The 23,711-nt window shown below is 47.5% G+C and overlaps 1 protein-coding gene across 1 annotated transcript in view; it reads right to left on the reverse strand.

Annotated features, from left to right (window-relative positions):
• FRAS1 (Fraser extracellular matrix complex subunit 1) overlaps nucleotides 1-23,711 on the reverse strand; it is a 166,212-nt gene that overhangs the window by 15,129 nt on the left and 127,372 nt on the right. Inside the window, exons 38-63 of the mRNA XM_065736478.1 lie at nucleotides 22,571-22,719; nucleotides 22,008-22,170; nucleotides 21,092-21,227; nucleotides 19,934-20,124; nucleotides 19,408-19,561; nucleotides 18,690-18,953; nucleotides 17,694-17,882; nucleotides 17,260-17,379; nucleotides 16,612-16,791; nucleotides 14,534-14,658; nucleotides 13,722-13,862; nucleotides 13,019-13,246; nucleotides 12,647-12,760; nucleotides 11,282-11,432; nucleotides 10,056-10,215; nucleotides 9,454-9,616; nucleotides 7,771-8,017; nucleotides 6,845-7,189; nucleotides 6,419-6,579; nucleotides 5,904-6,051; nucleotides 4,824-5,029; nucleotides 4,192-4,348; nucleotides 3,250-3,450; nucleotides 1,770-1,957; nucleotides 1,307-1,582; nucleotides 118-350 (exon numbers count right to left, since the gene is read on the reverse strand). Coding sequence (XP_065592550.1) covers nucleotides 118-350; nucleotides 1,307-1,582; nucleotides 1,770-1,957; nucleotides 3,250-3,450; nucleotides 4,192-4,348; nucleotides 4,824-5,029; nucleotides 5,904-6,051; nucleotides 6,419-6,579; nucleotides 6,845-7,189; nucleotides 7,771-8,017; nucleotides 9,454-9,616; nucleotides 10,056-10,215; nucleotides 11,282-11,432; nucleotides 12,647-12,760; nucleotides 13,019-13,246; nucleotides 13,722-13,862; nucleotides 14,534-14,658; nucleotides 16,612-16,791; nucleotides 17,260-17,379; nucleotides 17,694-17,882; nucleotides 18,690-18,953; nucleotides 19,408-19,561; nucleotides 19,934-20,124; nucleotides 21,092-21,227; nucleotides 22,008-22,170; nucleotides 22,571-22,719 — 4,790 coding nt within the window. The remainder of the gene's footprint in view (nucleotides 1-117; nucleotides 351-1,306; nucleotides 1,583-1,769; nucleotides 1,958-3,249; nucleotides 3,451-4,191; nucleotides 4,349-4,823; nucleotides 5,030-5,903; nucleotides 6,052-6,418; nucleotides 6,580-6,844; nucleotides 7,190-7,770; nucleotides 8,018-9,453; nucleotides 9,617-10,055; nucleotides 10,216-11,281; nucleotides 11,433-12,646; nucleotides 12,761-13,018; nucleotides 13,247-13,721; nucleotides 13,863-14,533; nucleotides 14,659-16,611; nucleotides 16,792-17,259; nucleotides 17,380-17,693; nucleotides 17,883-18,689; nucleotides 18,954-19,407; nucleotides 19,562-19,933; nucleotides 20,125-21,091; nucleotides 21,228-22,007; nucleotides 22,171-22,570; nucleotides 22,720-23,711) is intronic.

Raw genomic sequence — 23,711 nt, forward strand, 5'->3', positions numbered from 1 at the left:
CACATGCCACACAGCAGTGTGGAGCAGACACAGTAAGCCTGGCAGCTGCTACTCTCACGCCAGCTCTGGCGCCCCAGTAGGGCCGGCAAACAACCACGCTCTCCTCCGTGTTTATACCTGTTGGGATGCTCCTTGTGTTTGACATCCAAGTACTTCAGAGTGGCAACGAACGACTGTGCCTGGAAGCCTCGAGCTGTCCCCGCGACCACAGGAGTGTGACAAATGGCACTGTCTGTCCCAATAGTAACTGCGTTGCTCCTCAAGGGGGTGCCCACGTGGCCAGCCTTGTCCACAGCCTTGGCCACGCAGCGCACGTGGAACCGACGACTGAAATAAATGCTGTCCAGCACCTGCAGGGAGCAAGGAGAGAGCAGTGTGCTCCTGGGTCAAACGCACCAGCACCGCAACCTCTCTCCGGGTCACAACAACACTCTGTCCTGGTGTTGTGAACCAGCACGGAAGTGAGATAGACAACTGCAGATAAGCAAAATGGGAGCATGTGCATGCCAGCGTCTGCTCTTCCAGTTGAGGTTGCAGCCGCAAAAGGAGCCTGATTGCTGGGTGCTTCATCGCTGCTTAAGTCTGCCCATACACCCGATGGAAAGGGAAGAGGGAACCTGGCCTGCGAAGGTCGATCTATCCCCTGCTCCAGGGATTTGCACAAATGTCTCAGTGCTCACAGCTGCTTCCTACATCAACAGAAGTAGTGATTTTAGCAGGCTCGGTGGAACAGTGCTAAATTTTCTGAAGCCAAAAGAAAATACCTCCCCCCCAAAGAGGCCTTCAGTATTTCGCACTAATTCACAAACCTGAGATTTTAATCTCTACGTAACCAAAACATGCCCCATTCATACCTGGGTATGCATCACGTAGAGACACACCCAAACGCTTGAAAAGAGCTGAGACACCACAGCTGGGAGAACCCAGGAAAATCCCCCAGAGCAAAAAAGCAATTCCGCTTCCGGGACGGGATACGAACAGCCCCAGGGACAGAGAAGTTTCAGGCCACACGTGGAGCAAGGTAGCAAAATGAGTACCTGAACTACCAGAGGCTGAACGAACAGCGTGATGCCTTTCCTTCAACTTGAGCTGGATGGGAAGAAAGCAAGCAACCCCGCGGGCAAAAAAGCGGGACTCCTGATCACATCAGTGCACTGAGCTTTCCCCTCAAGCACAGTCACTTTTTCCAGAGCCAGATTTCACAGGTGAGCGATCACACAACACGCAGACTAACAGTGCTCCCAAGCCCTCTGCTGACTTACACCGCATGCTTCTGTAGCCTGGCCATGCCAGTACAGCCACATACCTTATGGTTGACGCTGGTGAACGGTGTGTTGTCAGTGATGGTTTCAAACGGGGACCTGGCCCCATTCCCATCTGTGGGGGTTGCTACTTCCCAGCTGAACTGTATGGAAGACTGGTTGATCCCAGCCTCGCTGCAGCGCTCCTTCGTGACCATGAACCTGGGGAAGTGAGGGTCACAGGGAGTGACGCAGATGAGCGGATAGCCCGGGGAAGGGGATTTCTTGGCACCATCCTTGGTCGCTTCTTCCACACGGTCATAATCTGCCAGGGTGACGACCTGTATAGATGCAAGATAAGAGCATTTGCCCGGAGCTGAGGGGAGGAGGACGACAGGGAACCCTTTCCACTCACTCTAAGCCTGCAGCATCATTCCGGCTCTTCATGTTTTTTTCAGAAACCCTACAAGAATTTTGCGTCTGTACTTGAAGGGTACTAAATCACATTCATTGCCATGGGCAACTTACCACGGGAGGTGCTGGCAGAATCAGGCTGCCTGCTGCCTCCTGATCCAAAATAGTCACTGTTGCAGTGCTGGTGTCTCCAAGAACAGCTTCCACTGGGTCATCCGGACCCAATACCAGAGAAAAGGACTCATGCCACTCCCGGTCTTCATTGGACATGATCTCCACCTTGAACATGAGGTGGTCCACACCTGTGAGAGCATATGCAAGAGAAACTGTGAGAATTCAATTCATCGTTGTATATTGCTCTGAAGCGCTCATGAAAACAAGAAAAGCAGAGCGGATCCACGCCACGGCCACTGAAATACAGTGATAAAATACACACTATAAATTATATTTCTACTCATTGCTACTAATAATTTAGCCTTTTCCACACAGGATTTTATACATAAAACTCCAACTATGACAACTGATCAGATTGATCGGGTGATAAGTTGACTAGCAGATGCCATGAGAGGATTAATAATGCCTGTCTTATATTAGCTGTCTGTGACAAGTCTATAATCTGCAGAATATCCCACCTCTGCAGTGCACATCTCTATTCTCTCTCATACCAGCAGGCAGAATTGCTTCATGACAGCTTTTGTCTCAGCAACACGATCTACGCTTTTAGAGGATCCGGAAAGATCTCTGCTGAACCTAGAAGGACCCCTTTGCTAGATATCAGTGCTTCTGGTACAGAGGACTGTTCTGAAGGCCCTCCGTCCAACAAATCAGCCATTTTGCATCACAAAATTACTGCTGCATCAGCAGGCAGGGCTACGGCCCAGGAGAATCACACTTGTGAAAATACCACATTTTACGTCCTCATATAGTTTATTTGAAATACATTACCAGAAAAAGAAAAAGAAAAAAAATCACAAGAAAACTAACCAGTAAGAAAACAAACTGAGTGACTGAATGTACTCAAGAGAATACGAGGCAATATTTGGGCTGGTCTTCCCATCTTTGCAAGCACTTTTCAAGTTCTAGCAAGTGGAAGTCTCGGTCGTCTTTCTGTCTCCTTACAGCCTCCTCAGCCAAGACCTCTCCACCGCTAGGCCTTCATTCCCTCTCTCATTGCCATCCTGCTTGGATAGCAGCTGAGCACTTCGTATTTTGAGCAGAGGGCACTGGTGCTCAGAGGAGAAGCCACTACTTCGGGGTGATGGATGTGAGAATGATTAAGACAGCAAGGGGAATGGAGAAATGACCTGTTACAGCTGTTCTAAGAACTGCGTGTTTTCTCCCACAGACACTGCGGAGAACCCAAGACGAAACTGCAAATGAAATCGAAACCCCCGAATCTAAGGCTATACGATGTCTTCTTACACTTCATGCAGTTTATTTTAACGGAGCAGTTAAACAGGTGCAGTGTTGCGAGTCTAAGGCAAAAAGTCTCTTGGTCCAAATCTAACGTTTCCCTTCAACGCTCCTTTCTAACACACACTAAATGTCTGTGGTGACACCACCAAATCCGACTTCCCCTCCAAGAACTCTTTACCTGGGCCGAACTTGAGCACTCGACTCTTGGGGTAGTAATCCACTCCGGCCTGAGCGGAGCCATCACGAGTGCTGCAGCGCACCTTTGAGGTCCTGTTCTGATCCCCTCTGCGGACCACTTTGATATTTAAAGCAGCAATGCCCTCCGGTCCAGGCGGCTCCCGCACTTGGTATGCAGCTTCTTCAAACTCAATGGTGGGTGCTGTAAAGAAAAAGCGGCGAAGAAAAAAACTCCACGTTTGCACAGCTGTTCACAGATGAAATGAATGTACTCAGCAACCGTGCTGAGCCAAACCCAGCTCCTTATAGACTGTATCTACAGGTCTTCAGATCAGGGGGCTCTTCAAAGCAGGGGCCAAAGCTGCGGCTGTAAGGGTTGGATGTGAACTACAGCAAGGAGTGGGCAAAGACCCACACCTACGGTTGGGCTTCAGAGGATGGCATACAAACGTTACAGCCCTGCTTTGCACTGAACCACGTGGACTCGATCTATTCTGTGCAGTGGTGCTATAGCCTCCATCCCCCATCAAAACTGGGGGACCTGGGATCCTCCTTCTTTCTCCGTGGACCTCTCCAGGACGAGACACTGGAGAAAAAGCAACATCTCCCAGGGGAAGCACAGCTGAGACCGATACAATTGCAGGGGCGTGGGACAAACAGTGAATCCATCTGGGTGTTACCTGATACCACCCATACGATCAGATCAGTGCACAGAGCCCCCTCAGCAGTGACCATGTGACGGTCCAGCACACAAGTCTGTAGTTCTCCAGCAAACAAACCCGTATTTCCATAAGAAACAACCCAACAAAATAGATCTAATGGGACCACGTGACTGAAGGGGTTCATGTGATTAAGAGAATGAGCTTGATGTGACTGTGCTGATGGCCTCGAAATCGCACCCTACACCATAACTCCCACAACCTTGTTGAGCCTACTCCCTTACCATCTTCATCATTGGTGATGGTCACAGTAGCCATGTCTATCTTCCCAATCTGAGCTCCACTCCAATGGTTTCCAAGAGGGCTACCAAGATAGACATGGAACCGCTCCTCTGGTTCAAAGGCAGAGTCATCACTGATGTAAACACTGCAGTTTTTCACCTAAAGCCAAGTGAAGAGGAGATAATAGAAGACACTGAAGATTACCCTGAAGCCGCTGGAAGATTACCCTGTTTTCTCACTGTCTGGATTTCATGTCTGAGTACTGTCAGCCGTGGAAAAAGCACCCTTCTATTTTTAAGGCTACTCAGCGTGGAAAAACACAATTACATGATAAGAGAGCATACAGACAACATCCACTTCTGCAAATCCATCCTTGTTTGCTACAACAATCCCGAGTCTGATTGACAGAGGATTTGCATTGCACGTCTTAACCAGTTTTGTCGTGAAACAAAGACCTTCAATTCAGAGATGAGTCGTATTTCCAAAATCAGAAAGGATTTGTGATCTTCAGTATCTCTGAAGCCAGTCCTGACAGCCACCGTCAGCTCCCTCTAACACAACGGAGTCAAGGAAGAGATCTGCGCCTTTCTTCTCACTGATTCTTCACTCTCCCTGTAAGCCAGGTTCAGCTTACCTTCTCCCCTTTTAAGAAAGTGATGCGGGACTCGTCTGCATTTCTCCTCTCTGCGAAGTCCTCCGTGACCTCGGCTGTCAGGCTCTGGGTGTAGCACCTCACGGAGGATTCGTAGCTCAGGTCGCCGGTGCGGAAGATGGGGATGTGTAGCGCACCCTCCTTTTCCCTCACCGTGAACGCATCCTTGGTGAACTGCATGCTCGGTACTGCGGGAGGCAAAAAGAAATCAGGCAACACTGACATCCCAGAGAGATGAGTCAGTTCCACGGTGCCAGGAAGAGATCGAGGCACATACACCCTTGCAGAATGGTTGCACACAGTCTGAGAGACAAAGAATGAAACGGCAGCTTTATTGTGCCTCAGTAAAGGATTTCATTTCAAATTAACAAGCGAACATGACTGCTATCTGCCTTTCAAAGCACATGGAGCTGGTTGACCCCACGGCACTTCAGAAAAAATATTACCCCTGTTCACTGCCTTTCAGTCACCTGTTTCAGTGGTTCCTGAAACCTGCTCCTTTGCTAACACTGTGGTGCAGTTCCAATGTGCTGAAGAGCAAGACAGGGCTGGCGGGGCAGGATTACGTTTATGGGGCATGTTACAAAGGGATTACAAGTACTGAAATGTGTGCTAGGTCTCAAAGCATTATCCTACTGTCTGTGGACAGACATTGTAAAAATAGCTATAGCAGCAGAAGTGCGTGTTGTCCTTAAAGAAGCAAACATGACAGAGGAAGAGAAATAGGAGAAAAGAGCAATGAAAAGAAGAGAAACAACAACAACAGGAGATGAAACATCCTCACATTGTTAGTAGAGACTTCAGTCCACAGAAAGAATGAATGAGGACAGAGTTGTGTGCAGAGAAGCATGGCTGAGAGTGAACGCTACAGCAGAATTCACGTCCGGCCCTTCTGAAGTCTCCAAGCACACGAGAACAGTGATGCATGGACGGGAACAGGACATCCACATGGAACAGGAGGATCCCAGGAAAACAGGAGTAACCTCACTTGGACTAGCTTCTTGCAGCACTCAAGTGTTAAGAAGCTAGGCAGACCAGACGGAGCTGCAGTGGACAACTTACCATCTTGGATGATGTCACTAATGGCCACAATCGCTTGGAAGGGCTTTATCAGCTCAGCTCCGTGGGGTGAGCTCAGATAAACAACAAATGTCTCCAGCCCTTCTATCACTGGGTACTGAGCATCATCCAGGATTGTCAGAGTGCAGAACTAGAAGGAAAGCAGAAGTCCTGCTTTTAAAAATGTAAAGCTCCCTTCCTGGCGCTCGTTTTTGGCTGTCTAAAGCTGAAATTACATCAAGACTTTTCTAAAGTTGCTAATCAATGGCAACAATGTCCTAACGTCCTAAATATCAGTTCGGAGAAAAGGCAACAGCCAACCTTTACTCTAGGAGAGGTGGTCTGACAATCTTTTCCAGCTGCAGTGCTAATCTGATGTGAATCTGCATAGCAGTTTCATTTACAAACCTCAGGTGGATTTGCAAAATGGTCAAATGGCAAACACAGAGTGTACCATACACGAGAGAGAAGCACCCACATACGGAGCACACTCATCAAGAGACTAAGTGGCTCCTCACCTCTTCAGTCTTGCCCGGCCTGAACTCTATTTTTCTGGAGCTGGGGACATAATCAACTCCAGGGCTGGCGGATGGAGGGTCTGACGTCCGAGTGGCACACCACACCGAGGTGGCGGTTGAGAGATCAGGTCCGTGCCTGAGGACTGGAATTTCAATGTTTCCTGTATTGTGAGAGAGAACCAAGATCAGAAAGCAGGCTCGCACAACAAAAACATTCCTCGACCGTCAGCGGGTGCTTTTTCCATCACTGTTGCCCCTCACGGAATGCTGTTGCAAAGAACGACTCTCAGCACCCCCCCCCCCCCCCGGACTCAGGGCAGGAAGGAAACATTATAACCTTCCACGGATACTACATGATGCTGCTGCTGCGCTGCAAGTCACTCGTTCTGACACCTCACCCTGGTGAAAGCCCCTGCCACTCTTCACCTGCAGCCTCACTGACGGTAAATGTGGCATTTCCCAGGAACACCGTTGAGGCATCGTTGGGGCCACCGATGAAGACGCTGGCTGAAGCCCGGCTGCCGATGCGTGCATTATCTGAAGCATCGGCCAATACTATCTCAAACTCCTCTTCTTCTTCATATTCGCTGTCATCGATCAGCATGACATCACATGTCGACATGGTAACACCTGGTCCAAAAACTATGCGGCTGTCATCTGTCATCCCCCGGGACTTGAAGTCTGAGCCCGACTCCAGCATATAAAGGCTGCTTCCTTTGGCTGATTTGGGGACAGTGTAGCAAACAGCAGACACAGTGCTGCCAGCATCTCCTGAAATGCAACAGAAAGAATGTAACCTCATGGAAATACGTTTACTCTACTTGGTAGAGGAAATCAGACACTGTTGACTTAAACAGTAAAGCAGCATTCGCTACAGAAGGTGGGAAGAACACCATCCCTTCTCCTAAACTTGCACCAAAGCGGCCCAAGCTCTCGCTTCCAGGCACACTCCGAATTTGAACCCTTGGTTTCTATGTCCAGGAAACAGATGGCACTTCGGCACTTGCCTACAAAAGAGTGCAGGGTACAGTGGTAGGGTTCACAAGAAACACAGTACCTAGATCACAGAGAAACGGCAAATGAACACAGGGGGCTGCTCCTGCTCACCCTGAGAAAAGAGAGGGACTCAAGAGCAGGGAGCTTTGACTTGGTGGGACAATCTTTAAAGCAGAACTGGGGAATAAGCAAAAATTAAGCCATCACTCGAGCGTTGTTTCTCGCCATCTCAGTTGTACCACAAATCTATTTCACAGCCTGTACACAGGTGCCTCATGGCGACCTGTCTCCTGCTGGCTATAATCTCCAGGGCTCCTCATCCACCTTCTGGCAGGGTGGGTTCAGATTCAACCCACCTTTCCTTTCTACAGGCGCAGAGAGAAACCCAGCACTCTCGCTGACGTGGTACGCCTTCCTGTCGAACTGCAGCATGGGCTCATCCTCGGGGTCCGCGATGGTGACTGTGGCCCGGGTGATGTTGCCCAGCAGAGCATAAGCTGGCATGCTGAGCTCCACGGTGAAGCTCTCGGTGCTCTCAAAGACATCGTCATCGTTAATGACAATGGTGCAGGCCTTGGTGTCTTCCCTCTCCTCAAACTGCACCTGGAAGGCAGCAAGCGGGCTGCAGGAGTCTGAAACTTTCCTGCCCTTCCCACCTTAACCTTGCCCCAGGTATACACCCTGTACAAGCAGCATTGCACACCAAACCTTAGCCCAGGATAAATGATAGCAGAGGTCAAAGGCAGCAGCAAACTCAGTGTGTAGGCAGGCCCCCAGGCCTTCTGTTCTCAGTCAAGCTTTCAGACTTCTGCATGACTCTAAGTGACATTCCTATCCAGGCAAGCCTGTAATATTTCTGATTTCCCAAGACTACTGCGAAGCGTAATCTTAAAATCACAGGGACCATAAACTTCACCAAGCGACAGAGGTCTTGTGATGAACACTTCATGAACTTCACTCACAGACACAACATTTACTTAAACTGAAAGGAGTACAAGCTGGAATATGCTCAAAGTTAGGGTAACACTTCTACCAAATTACCAACAGCTGTAAAACTCAGGCATTTACACTCTGTACAGGACAAGAGAGAAAGAGTTAATCCGCAGGAAAAGCGGGCTATCTGAATGTTTCCAAGCAGCCTTTGGGTAAAAAGACATGACTACAAATTCCCAGTGCTTTGCTGAGAATGTTTACTGCAATCCTTAACTGCATAATGAAGGAAACTAAGTGAAAGGATAGAGGTGACTATCCCATGCGCAGCACTGAGATGACAGTGGAACCCCTAACAAAATTCTGGGGTCTCAGTTCTAAGAATAGTGGAGGAAGAAATGGCTGGGGTCGGAGAAAAGTCATAGCAACTATCTACACACCCTCTGTGCAGCCAAATCTTCAGGAGTTTTGGCTCTTGAAGATGAAGGCAAAAACAGAACGAGTAACTGATTAGGTGGAAAACACACAGCACTGCACTGCACTATGCTTCCATGTGGAGGAACAGGGAAAAGCACAAATCACGGATGGGAAGCTCACGCCCAATAGCTGCAATGGCCAACAGTAGGAGCACTGTAACAAACGAGTGCTTTTCCTCCTACGGACTTAAAAATCCCAACTCAGGTGCTTTTCTAGGAGATGAATTTTACATGCTACTGTGTTTAAATGCAGACTAATGATTTAGATGACAGCCACATGACTTTCCAGCCTTCTAAGAAGCACAGAAATGATTCCGTGAGCATCGTGCTCCATCTTTTAAGTGCTGGGCCCTGCCCCTCCATCCTTCTCACCCTCACTATGCATCAATCACACAGGACAAGGGAGATGTCAGGGTTAAAAAAAGCAACATAACAGCAGTGCCCAGGCATTCCATGCTGGGATACAGGTGAAAACATAACCCAGCTTACAAGCTTAGCCATGACGATCAGAAGCAAGCTGCTGCCCTCCACCAGCACACCCAGTGTGCCCTGCCCTCCGGCTTTCACTGTCACCCCAGGATATACAGACAGAAGGTTAGCTGCTGCTTCCCCCTGCCCCCATCCCCAGCCTACCTGCCCTGCATACTCCACATAGTCGTGCTCTCCAGACCGTGAACCAGAGCTGGAAGTGGCTGTTCCCTGCTCCGTGCGGCACAAGACAATGGCATACTGGTTGAGGTTACCAATCCGCCGCACGGTGACGCTCACAGAGCCAGCGCTCTCACTGACGTTGTAGCTGGAAATGCATTGAGCAGAGACAAATAACAGGCACTACTTAATACACACGCTGAGGGCACTGGCAGGACCTTCAAGCCGAAGAGCAAACTACGTGTTCATACTGACACCACCATCTCAAGTGCTGTTTGAACTGAAAATCCACAGAATGCTAAAAGCCAGGGACGTGGGCAGATGTCAGCACTGAGCAACCCTGCTCCAGGGTGTAATCCAGCAGGCCTTTCTCACTGAAACACGTGGTCGGCTCCCCCCAGCACACCTACAAATCAGCAGCACATCTGCTGCGTGTGGTGCTATAGCAAGTCCTCAGTCCTGACCAGGCATCAAGAAACAGGCTTAACTGATGGTAACTGCCCCAGAAATTTCCTCTCACGTTGTAGGCCCGTCACATATTAGAGAGTTCAGCCTGGCTCAACCCAGACAAGCCCCATGTCCTTTACCTGGTATACATAAAGCTGAGGAGAGACCACTGGATGTGGAAGACGTTGTCACGGACCACATTGGGTTTGCTGTCCTTCACGAGGAACTGAAAACTGTCCACAGTCTCCTGAATCTTCTCCTCACGCATCACGTACCGAATGAGGCCCTGGTTGACGTCCTCTGTGGGAGGAGACATCCAATGAGCCCACGCAGAACATCAGCACTTTTACAAATGAGCAACATAGACATGTGCACCCACACAGCCACAGCATCAGGATCTCCACAGGTCCTTCACGCTGCTGCAGCTTTTCTAACTTCCACAGTCAAAAGCCAGCCTACAAGCAGCGACAAGTCATCCCCTTGTCTAGTTGTTATTTGCAGTATTTAAAAAGAAGGTAAATTTAAAGCAGTTTTGATCAAATGCATGGAATATGACTTCGCTTGTGCAGCACGTTTCAGCTCTTTTCCATAAGCTGGGATGCCCCAGTGGGGCTTCTCACTGCTGAGATGTTCCGGCTCTAAAATAACATGGGCCTTTTCCTCTTTTTTTCCCTCCTTATTTTTCCCTCTTTTTTTCCCTGAGTACACAGGACACCAGGCTCTGCTGGCAGGGCCTGATGGCAAGGGACAGACAGAACTGCTGACATCATCTGTATAGGACTCGGTGCAGCACAGTGCGAGGCTCCACAAACCACACTGCCAGCAATGCTGAAGGCCGTGCTGCCCATTCACTCTCATCCTGCCTGGGGGAGGCTGGAGGGAGCAAGCAGAAAAAGCACAGTGGGTAGGAAGCAGAGTCACTCCCTCACCTCCTGTTGCTAGCGGAGGACCCACGGTCCCAGAAGAGCGAACTTTCCACATGCTGTTGACTTCGCACTGCTGGATAAACACCTCACCAACCTTAGGATAACACGCAAAATCTACAACCTATAACGTGCCAAACCAAATCTCTAGCTCTAACCTGGAGAGCCGAGGCATATCGAGGGACACAGGAAGGCAAAAATTGCAGGATTTCTGCAACTGACAAGAAGTGAAGTTCACTTCTTATTTTTGGACAAAATCTTGAGCCTTCAAAAAGAGAGCACCACTCCCCTGATCAGGCAGTGAGACTACCCTGTAGTCAGTACTATGATTTTACCCCTTGTCTTTGCCCTTCCCACCGTTTTTTCCCCTCATATATACGCTACTCAGACAAACTGAAGCAGCTGAAGGAAAAAAGCGACAACACACAGCCCATCTTCCATACCCTGAGAAAACGCGGCCACAGCTTTTCCCGGTTTCAGCTTGTTCTCCACATAACCATTCCTGGGACCATTTGTTATCTCATAAATCAGCTGTTTGTCATCTGTGTCAGGATCCATCGTCAGTAATTCCTTCTTAGTGATTAGATTTGTTGCCTGGATTAAAGCCAAACCAATGGAGTTAGACTCTGGAGATCAAGCAGTGCAAGTGTTTTTAATCAGTCACCCCAAAAAAAATCAACCATCCTGCAGCGCTCCATGAGGAAGATGCTGGGAGGTTTAAAACCTTAGAACAGAGGGGCCTTGGACACACAAGGGCTGTGGAGCCCTTGGCACACCCCACATCAAGTCACATAGCACAGGAAGGACTCAAATTCTGCCACAGATCTGGCTTAATAATAATCATTAAAGAACACGTGATTCCAAGAAAAGCAAATTCAAAACACGCTGCCGAGCCCTACCGAGTTGAGGCTAAAAGCTATGACAAACCTTCTGGTTTCAACTGTAAACTATCACTCCACTGACTGCAATGACGCCGAGGTGAGCCCTGACTTTGACAAAAGCGCTTGCAGTCAGCCTCGATTTCAGTGCTGCACTCAGGACTGTTCACGCTGCTTTAGTCAGCCTACAGTAACACACTTTCAAATGACCTCATACAGACCTGCCTCAGTGTCGCAACATTTTGCTTTCCCTTTAAAAAGAAAACACCTTTAAAAGCAAAAGAAAATAAGAGAGAGAATTCAACCGCATGAGACTGTAGGACCACTTTTTCTGAAGACAGGAATTTGAGCTGAGAAAACCACGTCTCAACACAATTCCTTAATACTGCACCTTCCAACTCTTTTTTCCTGGGAAGGACTGAGGTACTTCTTTTCCGTTAACACTCGGTTCTCAAAAATGAGCACAAGGAAACGTTCCCTGTGGTTTTGTTTAGACTTCGGCAAAACAAAGGCATGCCACAGTAAGAAATTCCTATATCTTGAAAGCCATACATCTTCAGTGCAGCTGTTGTAGCTTATAATCATGTCATATAATCATCCCTGTCTTCAGCAAAACTGAAGATAGAGTGTCTTGGGGAGGAGACACAGGGGGCAGAACACCTCTACCTGGTAAGGTGGGCAGAAGCTGCCTGAGCCAGAGAGCTTGAACAGGAAGTAAATGTGTGCTCTGGAGCCACACTGTCTGGATTAGCCAACAGAGCCACAGTGCAGGCATCCCTGCACACCTCTGTCTTCTCCAAGAGCAAAGAGGGGCACTTGCGGTCTATCACAGGAACAAAAACGCCAAAGGATCACAGTGCCCTCGTGTGAAGTCCCTTCTTCTGAAACAACCTGAGAAACATCCTAATCCAAACCCAGGCAACCAGTTACCTTGCCATCCACGTACTCCAGCCACTGCAAACCCTGGTTGGTGACCACCCTGGGTGTCCCATCGTCCACAGGGAGAATGTCCACTCTGAAGCGCTGTGGTGCTGCCGTCATAACCTGACGAAGTTTCAGAGAGACAGCTGTTACTTTGGGAGTCAGAGCCTTGGTCACCATATTTTCACCCCAGCTCCCTGTCTGCTTCATTAGGACCAAGATCCCAGAGCAAATATGCGTCCACAAAACTTGCTGTTACACCACTGAACAAGCAATAAAGCATCACATAACCAAGAATATTCAGCCTTTATCTTCTGCCAAGTCTGCCTCCTCTGAGGCAGCTACCTCTGCAGTCTATCTCACCTCCCTTCATCCCTTTACCTTCTTTCCTCCATCCTCCATAACGAAGAAGGGATTGGTCCCATCAGACACAGTGAAAGCAAAGCGATCCTTCAGCGAGTTGCTTCCATCGTGACTGTAGCTGATGCGGTTCTGGTAAATGTCATCCATCGTGAAGGTGGCGGTTTGGTGGTACTGCTGCCCATTGCTGGTGTGTTCAATCAGGCCATGTCGAGGGGGCTGAACGACTGTGAAGGTAATTGCCTCAACCTGCACCGAGGAGACAGGGCGATGAAGCTGATGACCCTGAACTGATTCACCCTGAGCTCTGCCTGTCCTCTTCTCTCTCCCAAAGCCAGACCCGGAAGGAGCACGAGGACATGCCATTTTCATCTGTGCCAAGCATAAATTCGGCATCAAGATTTAAGCTCAGCTCAAATCCACCAGGTTTGGAGAGGGACCGGGCAAGGGTTCGCTCTGATGATAACACGCAAATATTTTGTGTGCAGGTTTTGATTTATCTGTGTATCGGAGACATCCCAGATGTAGCACGTGTTTCTCAAGCCAGCGCTATGCTTTGTTCAGTCATCCATCTATTTATATATAAACTGGGCCTCCCACAAGCTCTTTGTTTGAAGTTGTTATCAGACAGGGTGTGCGCAGGGAGGGATGACACTCGCTCTCTGAACACGAGCCCGCTTTTCTGATAGCCCCCATGTGCAGCAAAGCGACTGAGGAACCTCACCTTCGTGTCAGCGTCTGTTGCTTTAAGCTCAAACTCTGTGATGGTTTTTCTCACACCTTCCTGAACTCTCATCCCAAAGCTTTGCACTACAGGTAAGGAATCATCCACAGGGTTTATGGTGATGTCAAATGTCTGACTGACCTGGAACAGGAGGAAAGGTCTCGCATGGTGAATTCAGTTGAACAAGAGCACAACTCCACTGAAACAGTAACACTGTAAGGAGATTAGAGTGACCCACTGAGATTGGGTCACTTCCTTCTGGACTTCATTTAGCGAGTGAACAAGAGCTCCTAAGCGAGGATTGTATAAACATGATCTCTTCTATCCCTCCCCACTAATTTCTTCCGCTTTCTGTGATGTACGTAGTCACCCGCTCTTCCCTCCACCACTCACTCTACTTTGTCCCTTTCCCTCTATTTGCAGCTACAATTTTTCCCTTTCAGAAAGTAGGAAGCAGACCTCTCTTGAAGGTCTAACTGTGCTTCTGGGTGCTTTATCAATGCACTGGATCAAAGCTGATCTCCACGAGCAAGCGGTAGACAGAAGAAAATCAGACGTTGGTAAATCAGTCTCGTGGGCCTAAACCTCAGGTAGCTGTCCTTCCCTTCACAGAGCTCTTACCCACCCTGTGGTACATAACATCTCTCGCAGCAGGGAAGACTATTGCTCAATTACAAGCTTATTTATGGCTTTTTTTATTTCCTATGCTATAGGAATCTCCCTCTTGACAGGACATGAGAACAGACTCCCAGCACATCCTACAGAATCAACAACCTGCTCAGACTCAGGGCAAAATCCATGCTGGGACCTACCTCATTTGTTCCATCAGACACAGAGAAGGTGAAGGCATCGGTATGCTTTTCAGCGTCACTAGTGTGAACATACTGGATGCTGTGAGAGGCCAAGTCTGCCTGGCTGAAAGAGCTGATTTTTTTCCCTAGAAAAAGAACAATAGGGGATAATGTGTATAGAAAGAGTGAGGCAGGGAAAAACACAGGGTGTTGGACATACGCAGCCGTTAAGTGTTTGGTATTGACTGGCTATGCTCTAATTCATATTGTACCACGTATTTCATAGGCACTGCTCAACAGCTTCTCAATGAAAAAAGGCACCCCTACAAACTGAAGTATAAACTTAGTTACAGACTTAAAATTCTACAACACCTCAGCTAGCACACCCTGTTCAGGATGAGCTGCTTGTCATAGAACAAGAGAAAAAACTGCTGCAAAAACATGACATGTTTTGATATTTTTTCTTCCATTCTCACTGCCACAAAGGACTGATGTAACCACGGTATCGCTGACTACGGGCAGGAGATTCCCAGCCTCATAGCTTACAAAAACATCCTCAAACTCTCTGCTTTATTTTCCCCTTCTTGTACGCCAGCACGTAGAACAGACTTAAGCCCCATTTTCCACCCTGATTTATACTGACGCTTCCACAGGTCCTTATGTGTGACACGCACAGAAAGGCGGTCAAAACCAATTTTAAAAAGCACTCGAGCCTTTAACCCTTACTGCTGCATTTGTCAATTTTTCTTGCTCTTATCAACAACAAAAACCCTGAAAAAAAGGTTTTCACTAGTTTATCATGTTAAATGGTAGCAGGCAAGTATGGCACATAGCTAAGATAGAGAGAGCTAGCATAAATAAATGACTCAGGAATGGTTGGTCAGCCCAGGCTTCTTCTGAGCTCATTCGCTCCAAAGGTTTGCGTCTTCTTTCGAGCACCGTCTCCTTAGGTTTAGGTCATGTACATCCTGAGAACAGCTCTTTCACAGTGCACAACCCTGTACCTTTTTCAGTCCACCACAGAGCCAAAAAAGCACAGCAATTCAAATCGTCACATCTTAAGTAATAAGGGGAATCAAATCCTTAATCCATCTATTTCAAATGCCATCGTTCAGTTTACAACTCAGACAAAAGCACTAGAAGTTTTTATCTCCTTCCAGCAGGGAATTTGCTTATTTAAATCCTTCTTTTTCTTTTTATTCCTACTCTGACAACACGCCTGTCAGAGTACGTCTTACGCAGCGAGGTTACGAGGCAAACCACACACTGAATCTGTGCTGTACAGGAACTGAATGCATCCTGAAAACACAGCAAGCACACTTACATGTCTTGCCAAGGAGAAATCTAATTCTAAGAAGAAATATCTACATCAGAAGAGCCTATCATATGACAGCACAGATGTAAACTACTACAACAAAAAGGAGTATGATACTAATACTTCTTGTGGATAACTGAGCATGAAAAGCAACTCTGAAATTCAGATCATATTGGCATGGAATTGTTTTCTGAGTTTCACAAGATTGGTCAAAACCTCCGTGAACTACCAGACTTCATTAGTTAGCAGAACCATCACACCACAAAAAGAACTGACTGTGTAATCCCCTTCCCCTCTCCAGAATGTAGCTGGAGATGAGGCTGGAGTTTAAGGTCCAAGGGGCAATGGCAGTATTGAGGGAAACAAAGGAAAGCATCTGCCCAAGAACGTGGGCTCTATTATCACGGTCATTATGGGATGGATTCTTTTGGGTACTGCACTCATTGTGGTCACAGAGAAGGCTGAAGGTTTGCCTGTCACCCATAAGCAGCAGTCAGTCCTGAAAGAGGAGATTCACACAGCACTGCACTAGACTGATCTGCTAAGTCCACCAGGCGAGGCACGGGACGTAAAATCATCCTCATCTGCAATTATCGGGCTGCAGTGACACCATGCACCTTATTCTCCAGCTCTCTGGGCTAATGGCCATCAGTTCCTAACAGGAAGCATAACTATGCAGTTGTCTCCAAGCTCGTTTTTCCCACAGTAAATCTTTAGGACTCAAGAGGTCTGCAGTGCTTTGCTGATAGGATCACCCAACCGAGCAAAATGTCATCCTACTAACCTGGAGAGGACACACGCTCCAGGTGCCCCAGCTGCGGCTGCTTGGTGAGCTTGTACTGGAGCTGGTTTGGCTCGCTGTCCTGGTCTGTGGCAGAGAGCTGCAGCGTCGTGATCTTCTTTGAGGAGTTCTCATCTAAGACCAGCCCTGTATTAGCGATGATGGAGGGGGGGAACCTGTCCTCTGAAAGGGTTAAACACGAAGCAGTTAAGAGAGAGTCTCTCTCCATCCCCCAGTGCTATTCCCACTGAGTACTAGCTCACAAGCAAAAGGCAGCGTAACCATACGTCTCCTGCACGTGCCATCCTCTGCAGGGAATCCTCCCCACCCAGTAATGTCAAAATGAGTATTCTGAGACTTGTCATTAACAGAGGGGATGGAAACATAATGTCTTGAAGACTACCTGGACAGAATGAAGACATTACAGAGAATTCTTATGCCCTTGCGTCTTTTTCAGTGAAGCTTGTCAGAGGCCAAAGAACTAACCTTTACAGCCACAAACTCTCCTCATGCCCCAAACTTCAAAGGCCTTAGAAGTGACAGAGAATAAAAGCTGCACCTCAGGAGTTCCAGCTTAATTTGCTGTACATGTGAAATGGGAATCTATAAAGCTTCGCAGCAATGAAAGCATCACTTTAGACTACTGTTTACCTAATACGCTAATATGAAAAACCTGGTCCATCAGACTGTCGCCATCTGCATCGATCACATCAAAGGTGAAGACAAAATTTCCACCAGGATCCCCCTTCTTGTGACTGTAAAGCACTTGCCCTGGAGAAAGGGTAAGGAGAAAAGAGGTACTTCACAAGCAACTTCATTTAACTCCCAGTTTGGAGTCAGGCTGATGCTACAAGCAGAGGTACTTGGAGCCCGATAGAGTTCCTGGATCTGGGTTTCATTGCTTCTCCTCTTTATTCTTTTTCTTCTACTGGCAAAGCCTTTTTACTACTCGCTCAGTGATTCTACCATTAACAACCTTATCTTACCTTCTCCTCCATCCCTTCTCTTTTTCAAACCATTCCTCCCCTCGTAAAGGGACAGCCATATTTTACTTGCCATGATTACCTAAAAACAGTAATTCTCACCTTTATTTATATCAGCCTGGGTAAAACTTTGGACAGGCCCTCCGACAGAAATCTCGACTGGATTATCAGTATCAGTCAACTGCAAACGGCCCACGAAGGGATCCCTCTTCACGACAAACCTGATCATTGTGTCATCTGGATAAACAGCTGCTGCTTTCAAGTGTTGATCTGTGACGTGTGCTGCAGAACCTGGACCAGAGAAAGAAAAAGCACACGTAGAGCTTTTTAGCCGATCCAGTCAAGTCTAGACTAGGCCACGTAGTCTATAAACAGAAGGCCACATTTTACAGAACCAGGATAGAGTACTTCTTGGGGGAGAAAGAAGAACCCCCCCCCCCCCCCATAAGCAGAACAAGCAGAGTGCTCATCCACAAGGATCCTCCACCTGTATGCTCACTGTGGCACAACAGTGTCCCAGGCACACGCTTTGCTCCTGCTCAACTGCCTGCTCACTGCTGGAGAGCCCTGGACTGAAAAGCGTGTGGGCACTGCACTGCCGTGGAAGAGTGGCTTTCAGCCTTGCATGATGTCATACTTAACAGCCCTGCACAACAGAGACAAAACAGCTTAAGTAGAGCTGACACACTTTCAGAAAGGAGAACTAAGGCTGAGTGCAGACTAAGTTTCTGAAACGTGAGCACACTTGGCCTGCGGTTGTCTGTCAGGACTGGGGTTATCTGTTCTCACACATGCTCCTTCTCAACTAACAAATGTAAAGCACTGGAATATACATTGTTTTTGGGAGGCAGCGCTTAACTGCAGCATGCATAAAACTATCTATGCCTATAACTCTTTTTACCCTGTCCTCTTCCCTTTCAACAGACAATCGATCCTTACTCCACTATGAGGAAATTATTTGGAGAAGACCTCCCCATCAAGCAAGAGGCATGAAAGCACACCTACACCTTGCTGTTACACTCAGCAGGAGATGAAGAGTTTCTCCCACCGGGCTGCCTGAACAAGTGACAGACACCATTCCCCCCGCTTCCCCCATACCGGCAGGGAGCTGCAGGACCCTGTTGACCGTCAACGTGGGCAGCTGCTTCTTCGGCAGCTCCATGGAGAACTCCAGCTTGCCAGTCTGCATGTAGAGACCGTCTGTGATGGAAAAGCTGAACTCATCTGTCTGTGCTGCTGCACCGCTCTGAGAATAAACAATCAGCTCATCCAAAATGTCCTGGTAGGTGAAGGATGAGCCCAGAGACAGCACACGTCCACGCTCTGGGGGCTCCACAGCAGTCTGCCTCCTGCGAAGGTGACCTGACAAACAACAGATGCATCAAAATTATGGGGAGGACATGGCACTCTTTGCGTGCAGGCTGCCAGTGGGATGCATGGAAGCAGACACGGTCTTACTAATAGAACTGATGGAAGGGTTTTTTTGCATACTGCATTCACTATACACCTTGCCTTTGCTTTATCACTGCAGGTAGATGCTCAGCTGTTAGGAACTAAATCCCAGAAGTGGAAATGGGATAACACAGAAGGGAGCTTCCCAGAGATGTGAGTGCAGTCCCTCTCCTCCCTCTCTCACAGATTGGGAAAACTATCAAAGAGCAAGTCCGTCCTGAAGCGTGATTGCGAAGTGACTGCTGGTCTAAATGTGCTTTAAGCATACATTTGCAGGCTTCCTTCTCACATCAGGGGCTATTATAGATACAGGCAAACACACACATACACTCCCACCGGCTTCTCCCAGCCTGTCAGAACTCACCATGCTCAGGACTTCTGGTTACCACGATGACAAGCTCACTGTTCTGGGTGTCCATGTCCCGCAGGTTGAGCGAGGCGTTGGTAACGACCACGCTTGAGCTCTCACGTACTCTGACAGGCTCCAACACCATCTTTGGGGGCTCATCATTGCGTCGCTGCACAGATCCCGAAGTCAAACAAGGGAAAAGGCAAGGAGAAATGTGCACAGTATCACTGCTAATGCCAACAGATGGACTACAGCGGTCTCTCCAAATTTCCCCAGTAACGTGGCTGCTTCTAAGAGGATGAAGACAGCCGAGCAAACCTGGGGAAGAGGCTGCAATGCACAACTCTTCTCTGGTGCGGCAGGGCAATTAAGTGCCTGTTCTAAGGGAAGGAAAAAGTTCGAAGGAAGGGAACTCTTTTATCTCCTACCCACAAATTATAAAGGTGCGAGGAAAGATCACAATTACAGGGAGGTGCACTTTAAGAAGTCAAGTGCCTACGAGAAAAGAGAGGGCTCCTGCAGCCAAAAAGCACAGGTGTACCTGAATGGTGATGTTGATGCTGTGCACCTCGGACTGGCTGAAGCCATCGCTCACGTAAAAGCTGAAAACATCACTTGTTGGCTCGATGCTTTCGTGGACGCTCTGAAAGTAGTAAATGCTGTTCTCTAGAAGATCTTGAATGGAGAAGGATGCATCTGTGGCCATAGCACTCTGCGGTCCAAAACTCTCACCTGTAAAACAGAACGCCTCTGGTAAAAATACGTTCAAGTCACTGATAAACTAAAAACAGAAGCAGCAGTATTAAGGGAAGAATGACACACTGAAGTATGCCAGGATGTCCCTATAATCTGCAACAAGGTTTTTGTCATCTTGTGACCTTTGTAGAAAGCAACATCTGCTGCACTAGAGCAGGCATAAGGAAAGTTGCAGTTTGATATGCACAGTAAAAGCAAGCCCATGTCTCAGAACTACTTACAACAATCTTCAGTGATAAGACCATGGCTAATGTGCCATCTGGCATCGGTACAATCACTGTATCAAACTACACCTTGAAAAACAGTTTCATCCCCCAAGAACACCGACCAATCGTGGACCACTCAAGGATGGAGGCTCTCCATTACCTAAATACCTCAAACTGGGAACAATTAGGATGAAGGATGAGTGATGCTCAGCAAACCATGTACTCCAGGAGGGCGGTATCTGCTGTAACAAGCTGTGACACTGCCAGCCCACGGTGATATTTTTCAAAGGGAAGTGATTTAAGTAAAATGATTTATGTCACTGCTGTTAGAATCTACTTAGCGTAACTAAGCAGACAATCCTCCTGGATGAATACCTCCGGACAGCCCAGCAGAGATTCTACTGTTTCTTGGGAACACAATGATATAACAGAGTGATATCAGCCATGCACTCCCAGACTTCAAGCTCACTTCAACATTTAGAGGAATTCAGCAGAGTTTGCTCCGTAGAACGGGGGCAGTCAGAATAAAGCATGATGAAAATAGCACGTTTGAAATACCTCGTAATGCCCCAGTCTCACAACTGGGGAGAGAATTAGAAAGCAATGTTCTCCAGAGACAGCTTATCTCGTAATGCTGACCACTGTACAGCGGAACTATGATGAGGGAAACTAGAACTTGCAATTTCAATATGTTTTCTTTCACTAGCCAGGAGGAAGAAGATTGCCAGGCACTTTACCTGTCTTAGTGTTTTCAATGTAGCCATATACAGGTAGAGAGATAACCGTGACCCTCAGGTCTTCCTTGGCAGCAGTATCATAATCAGCAGTTAGGTGGTGATGAGCCAGAAGAGGGACTCTGCCCCCTTCATCCACCTGGAAAACAAAAGCGTATGACAAAGTACAGACCGTGCACAGAGCAATGCATGAGTCACGACTCAACAAGTGCATCATCACTCCATGTTGGAGACTTCCCTGGTCCTCACAGTGCTCATATCTCCGGTCCTGTTCAGTCCTCCCTCAGATCTGTTAACCATGAAATAAGCTGGGAGGTGATAATAATAACAAGAAGGTGAGGTGGGCTGGTAAGAACAAAACCTGCCTGGCCCCTCCAAGAGAAGCCCGTGAATATTTTATTAGGGGAAAAAAGGGACCGGTAGAGTCACGATGACCTCCTGGAAAGCAAAATCTACTTTTCTTGTTAAGGAGAACCTTTTGAAGGCAAGGGAGGGTGAATGCCAAGCCAGAAAAGAGGGAGATTACTTCAAAAGGCTTTGATAACAAGTCTGAAATGCTATGAATCTGTCCAAAACACCAGATGTTTTCAGACTCTTTCATCTTCTGCTCATTTTTTTACAAACAACCTGACGAAATAAGGGACCAAATACTAAGCAGGGTAAATCTGACTTGTTCCACGGATATCAATGGGACACCCTAGGAAGAACCTGAGTAGAACAGACGTAAGCAGATGAGGTTCAGGGATGCAGCAGTACATTCGGACTCCTCTGGCCTTCAAGTAACTTCTCAACCCTCTTCACTCATATGCATAGCATCACGCTTCTGCAGAGATTTGCTCTCAGTCTAGGAAAACTGAGTGATTCCACACATGTTAAGACATCCTTACCATTGTTCCTAGTATCTCAGCTACCCACTTACAGTGATATGGTCAGCAAACACAATGAGCGACGGCGCTGTCTGGGCAGGCGTGATGGTGATGGTAAACATCTGTCTGTCAAGCCGGTTATTATCAGCATCAAAAACAGTGAAGTGAAAGACATCTGTAACCGGCTGATTGCTCGTCTCAAACACAGTGGAGTAACTGCAAGTCAAAACATAAGCTGTGTCAGGCTGTCTCGCTGACAGATGGGTTCAAACACCTCATCCACGCACCCCTCTTGGAAGACAAGTGGTATTTGGGTTCTCAACCCATTTCCTGAGCTCTTTGAAATCCTTGTTTTTCACACTGCCTACCTAAAGTATCACCAGGACACTGCACAACAAAAAAAAAATCACATAATTTGAACCGAGTACCTCCCAGATATGTGTAAACCTAATTCTGCATGCAGGAACTGCTCTCGTTTATAGTCTCACAGATTACAATTGCCAAGAAAATATTATCTTTGATACATTTCACTGTCCTCACACAGCCCTGAGCTCCCCGTGAAAAGCCCACTGAGCTTTTAACTAGCATGGCTTGAAGGAGAATAGCTATTTGATACCTGATCCTCTGATTGTTGATGTCTTCCATGGTGAAATTATAAACCCTGGAAAGCTCTTCAGCATGAGTGCCAGACGTCCGTAAGAGGGAGCCATACGTGGGCAGAGATATTAATTGGATTCTTATCTCTGAGTCAGGAGAATTGTTGTCCTAAACATCAAGGAAAAATAAGAAAAACACCATAAAACAGGATTAGTGTTTGCTTCCCTCAACTGAAAATGGAAGGATGAAGAAAACTTTGTTTCAGGGGAATGTATCAAACCGACAGGGCCAGACGCTCAGCTGATGAACACTGAATGAAGCTCTCGCGTTGAGAAAAAACAACTAGGTGGACATTCTCAGAATCTGCTACAAAATGCATTTTCCTTTTCTCCCTGCTCAAAGAGGTTCCCCCTTCTGTCCTTGCATTACACCAACAATGTCCCCTAGATAAAACCAGGACTTTTATTTTCAAATTACTTTACACACCAAGAGGACTGGGCCATTTACATAATATACTTCTCCCAACTCCAGCAAAAATGAGTCAAAAAGACACCCAGCAGAGGGAGCAAATGTTGCCCATTACACTTCAGAGAGATGCTCTCTGTTAAGCTCTTAGTAAAAGTGGTGTGGAGCAATGCTTCAAAAGCCGGTTTCACATTAAGCTAAAAGCTGTTCTTGGCTCTTTTTGTCTTCATTAAGTACAATCACTTCTGTGATGACTATAATAATGACTCATGTCATCTTTCTAACAAAAGCTTTTCTTGCTTGCCACAAAGATAAGACCCAAGGCAGAAATCATATTCTCAGGATATGGATCAGGAAAGAAATCCTCTTTTCTGTGACTGTTGTGCCCTTCACGTTAAACTTGAACTGCTCCCTTGTCAACCTTCTTCTTCATAAGGAGAATGGGACAGATCCCCGACTTTTATCCAGACAGATCCTTTGGAAAAAAACATTTGCCTGCCTTCTCATTTTTACCTTACTCTCTGCACTTCCCTAACCACCTCTCTGGCAGACACTACGTTAGGTTCACGTGTACACTGCAATCTCTCCAGCTTCCTTCCTAAGAGGAGCACATCTGTATACCTGAAATCCACTGCCAATATCTTTGCTGCTAAGCCACCTGGGAGGAGCAGAACACCTTTCTCTGAATTCTGCCT

Source organism: Cyrtonyx montezumae, unplaced genomic scaffold, assembly GCF_038088225.1.
Source record: "Cyrtonyx montezumae isolate F1298 unplaced genomic scaffold, pur_monq_1.0 scaffold_2, whole genome shotgun sequence".
NCBI classification, from domain to species: Eukaryota; Metazoa; Chordata; class Aves; order Galliformes; family Odontophoridae; genus Cyrtonyx; species Cyrtonyx montezumae.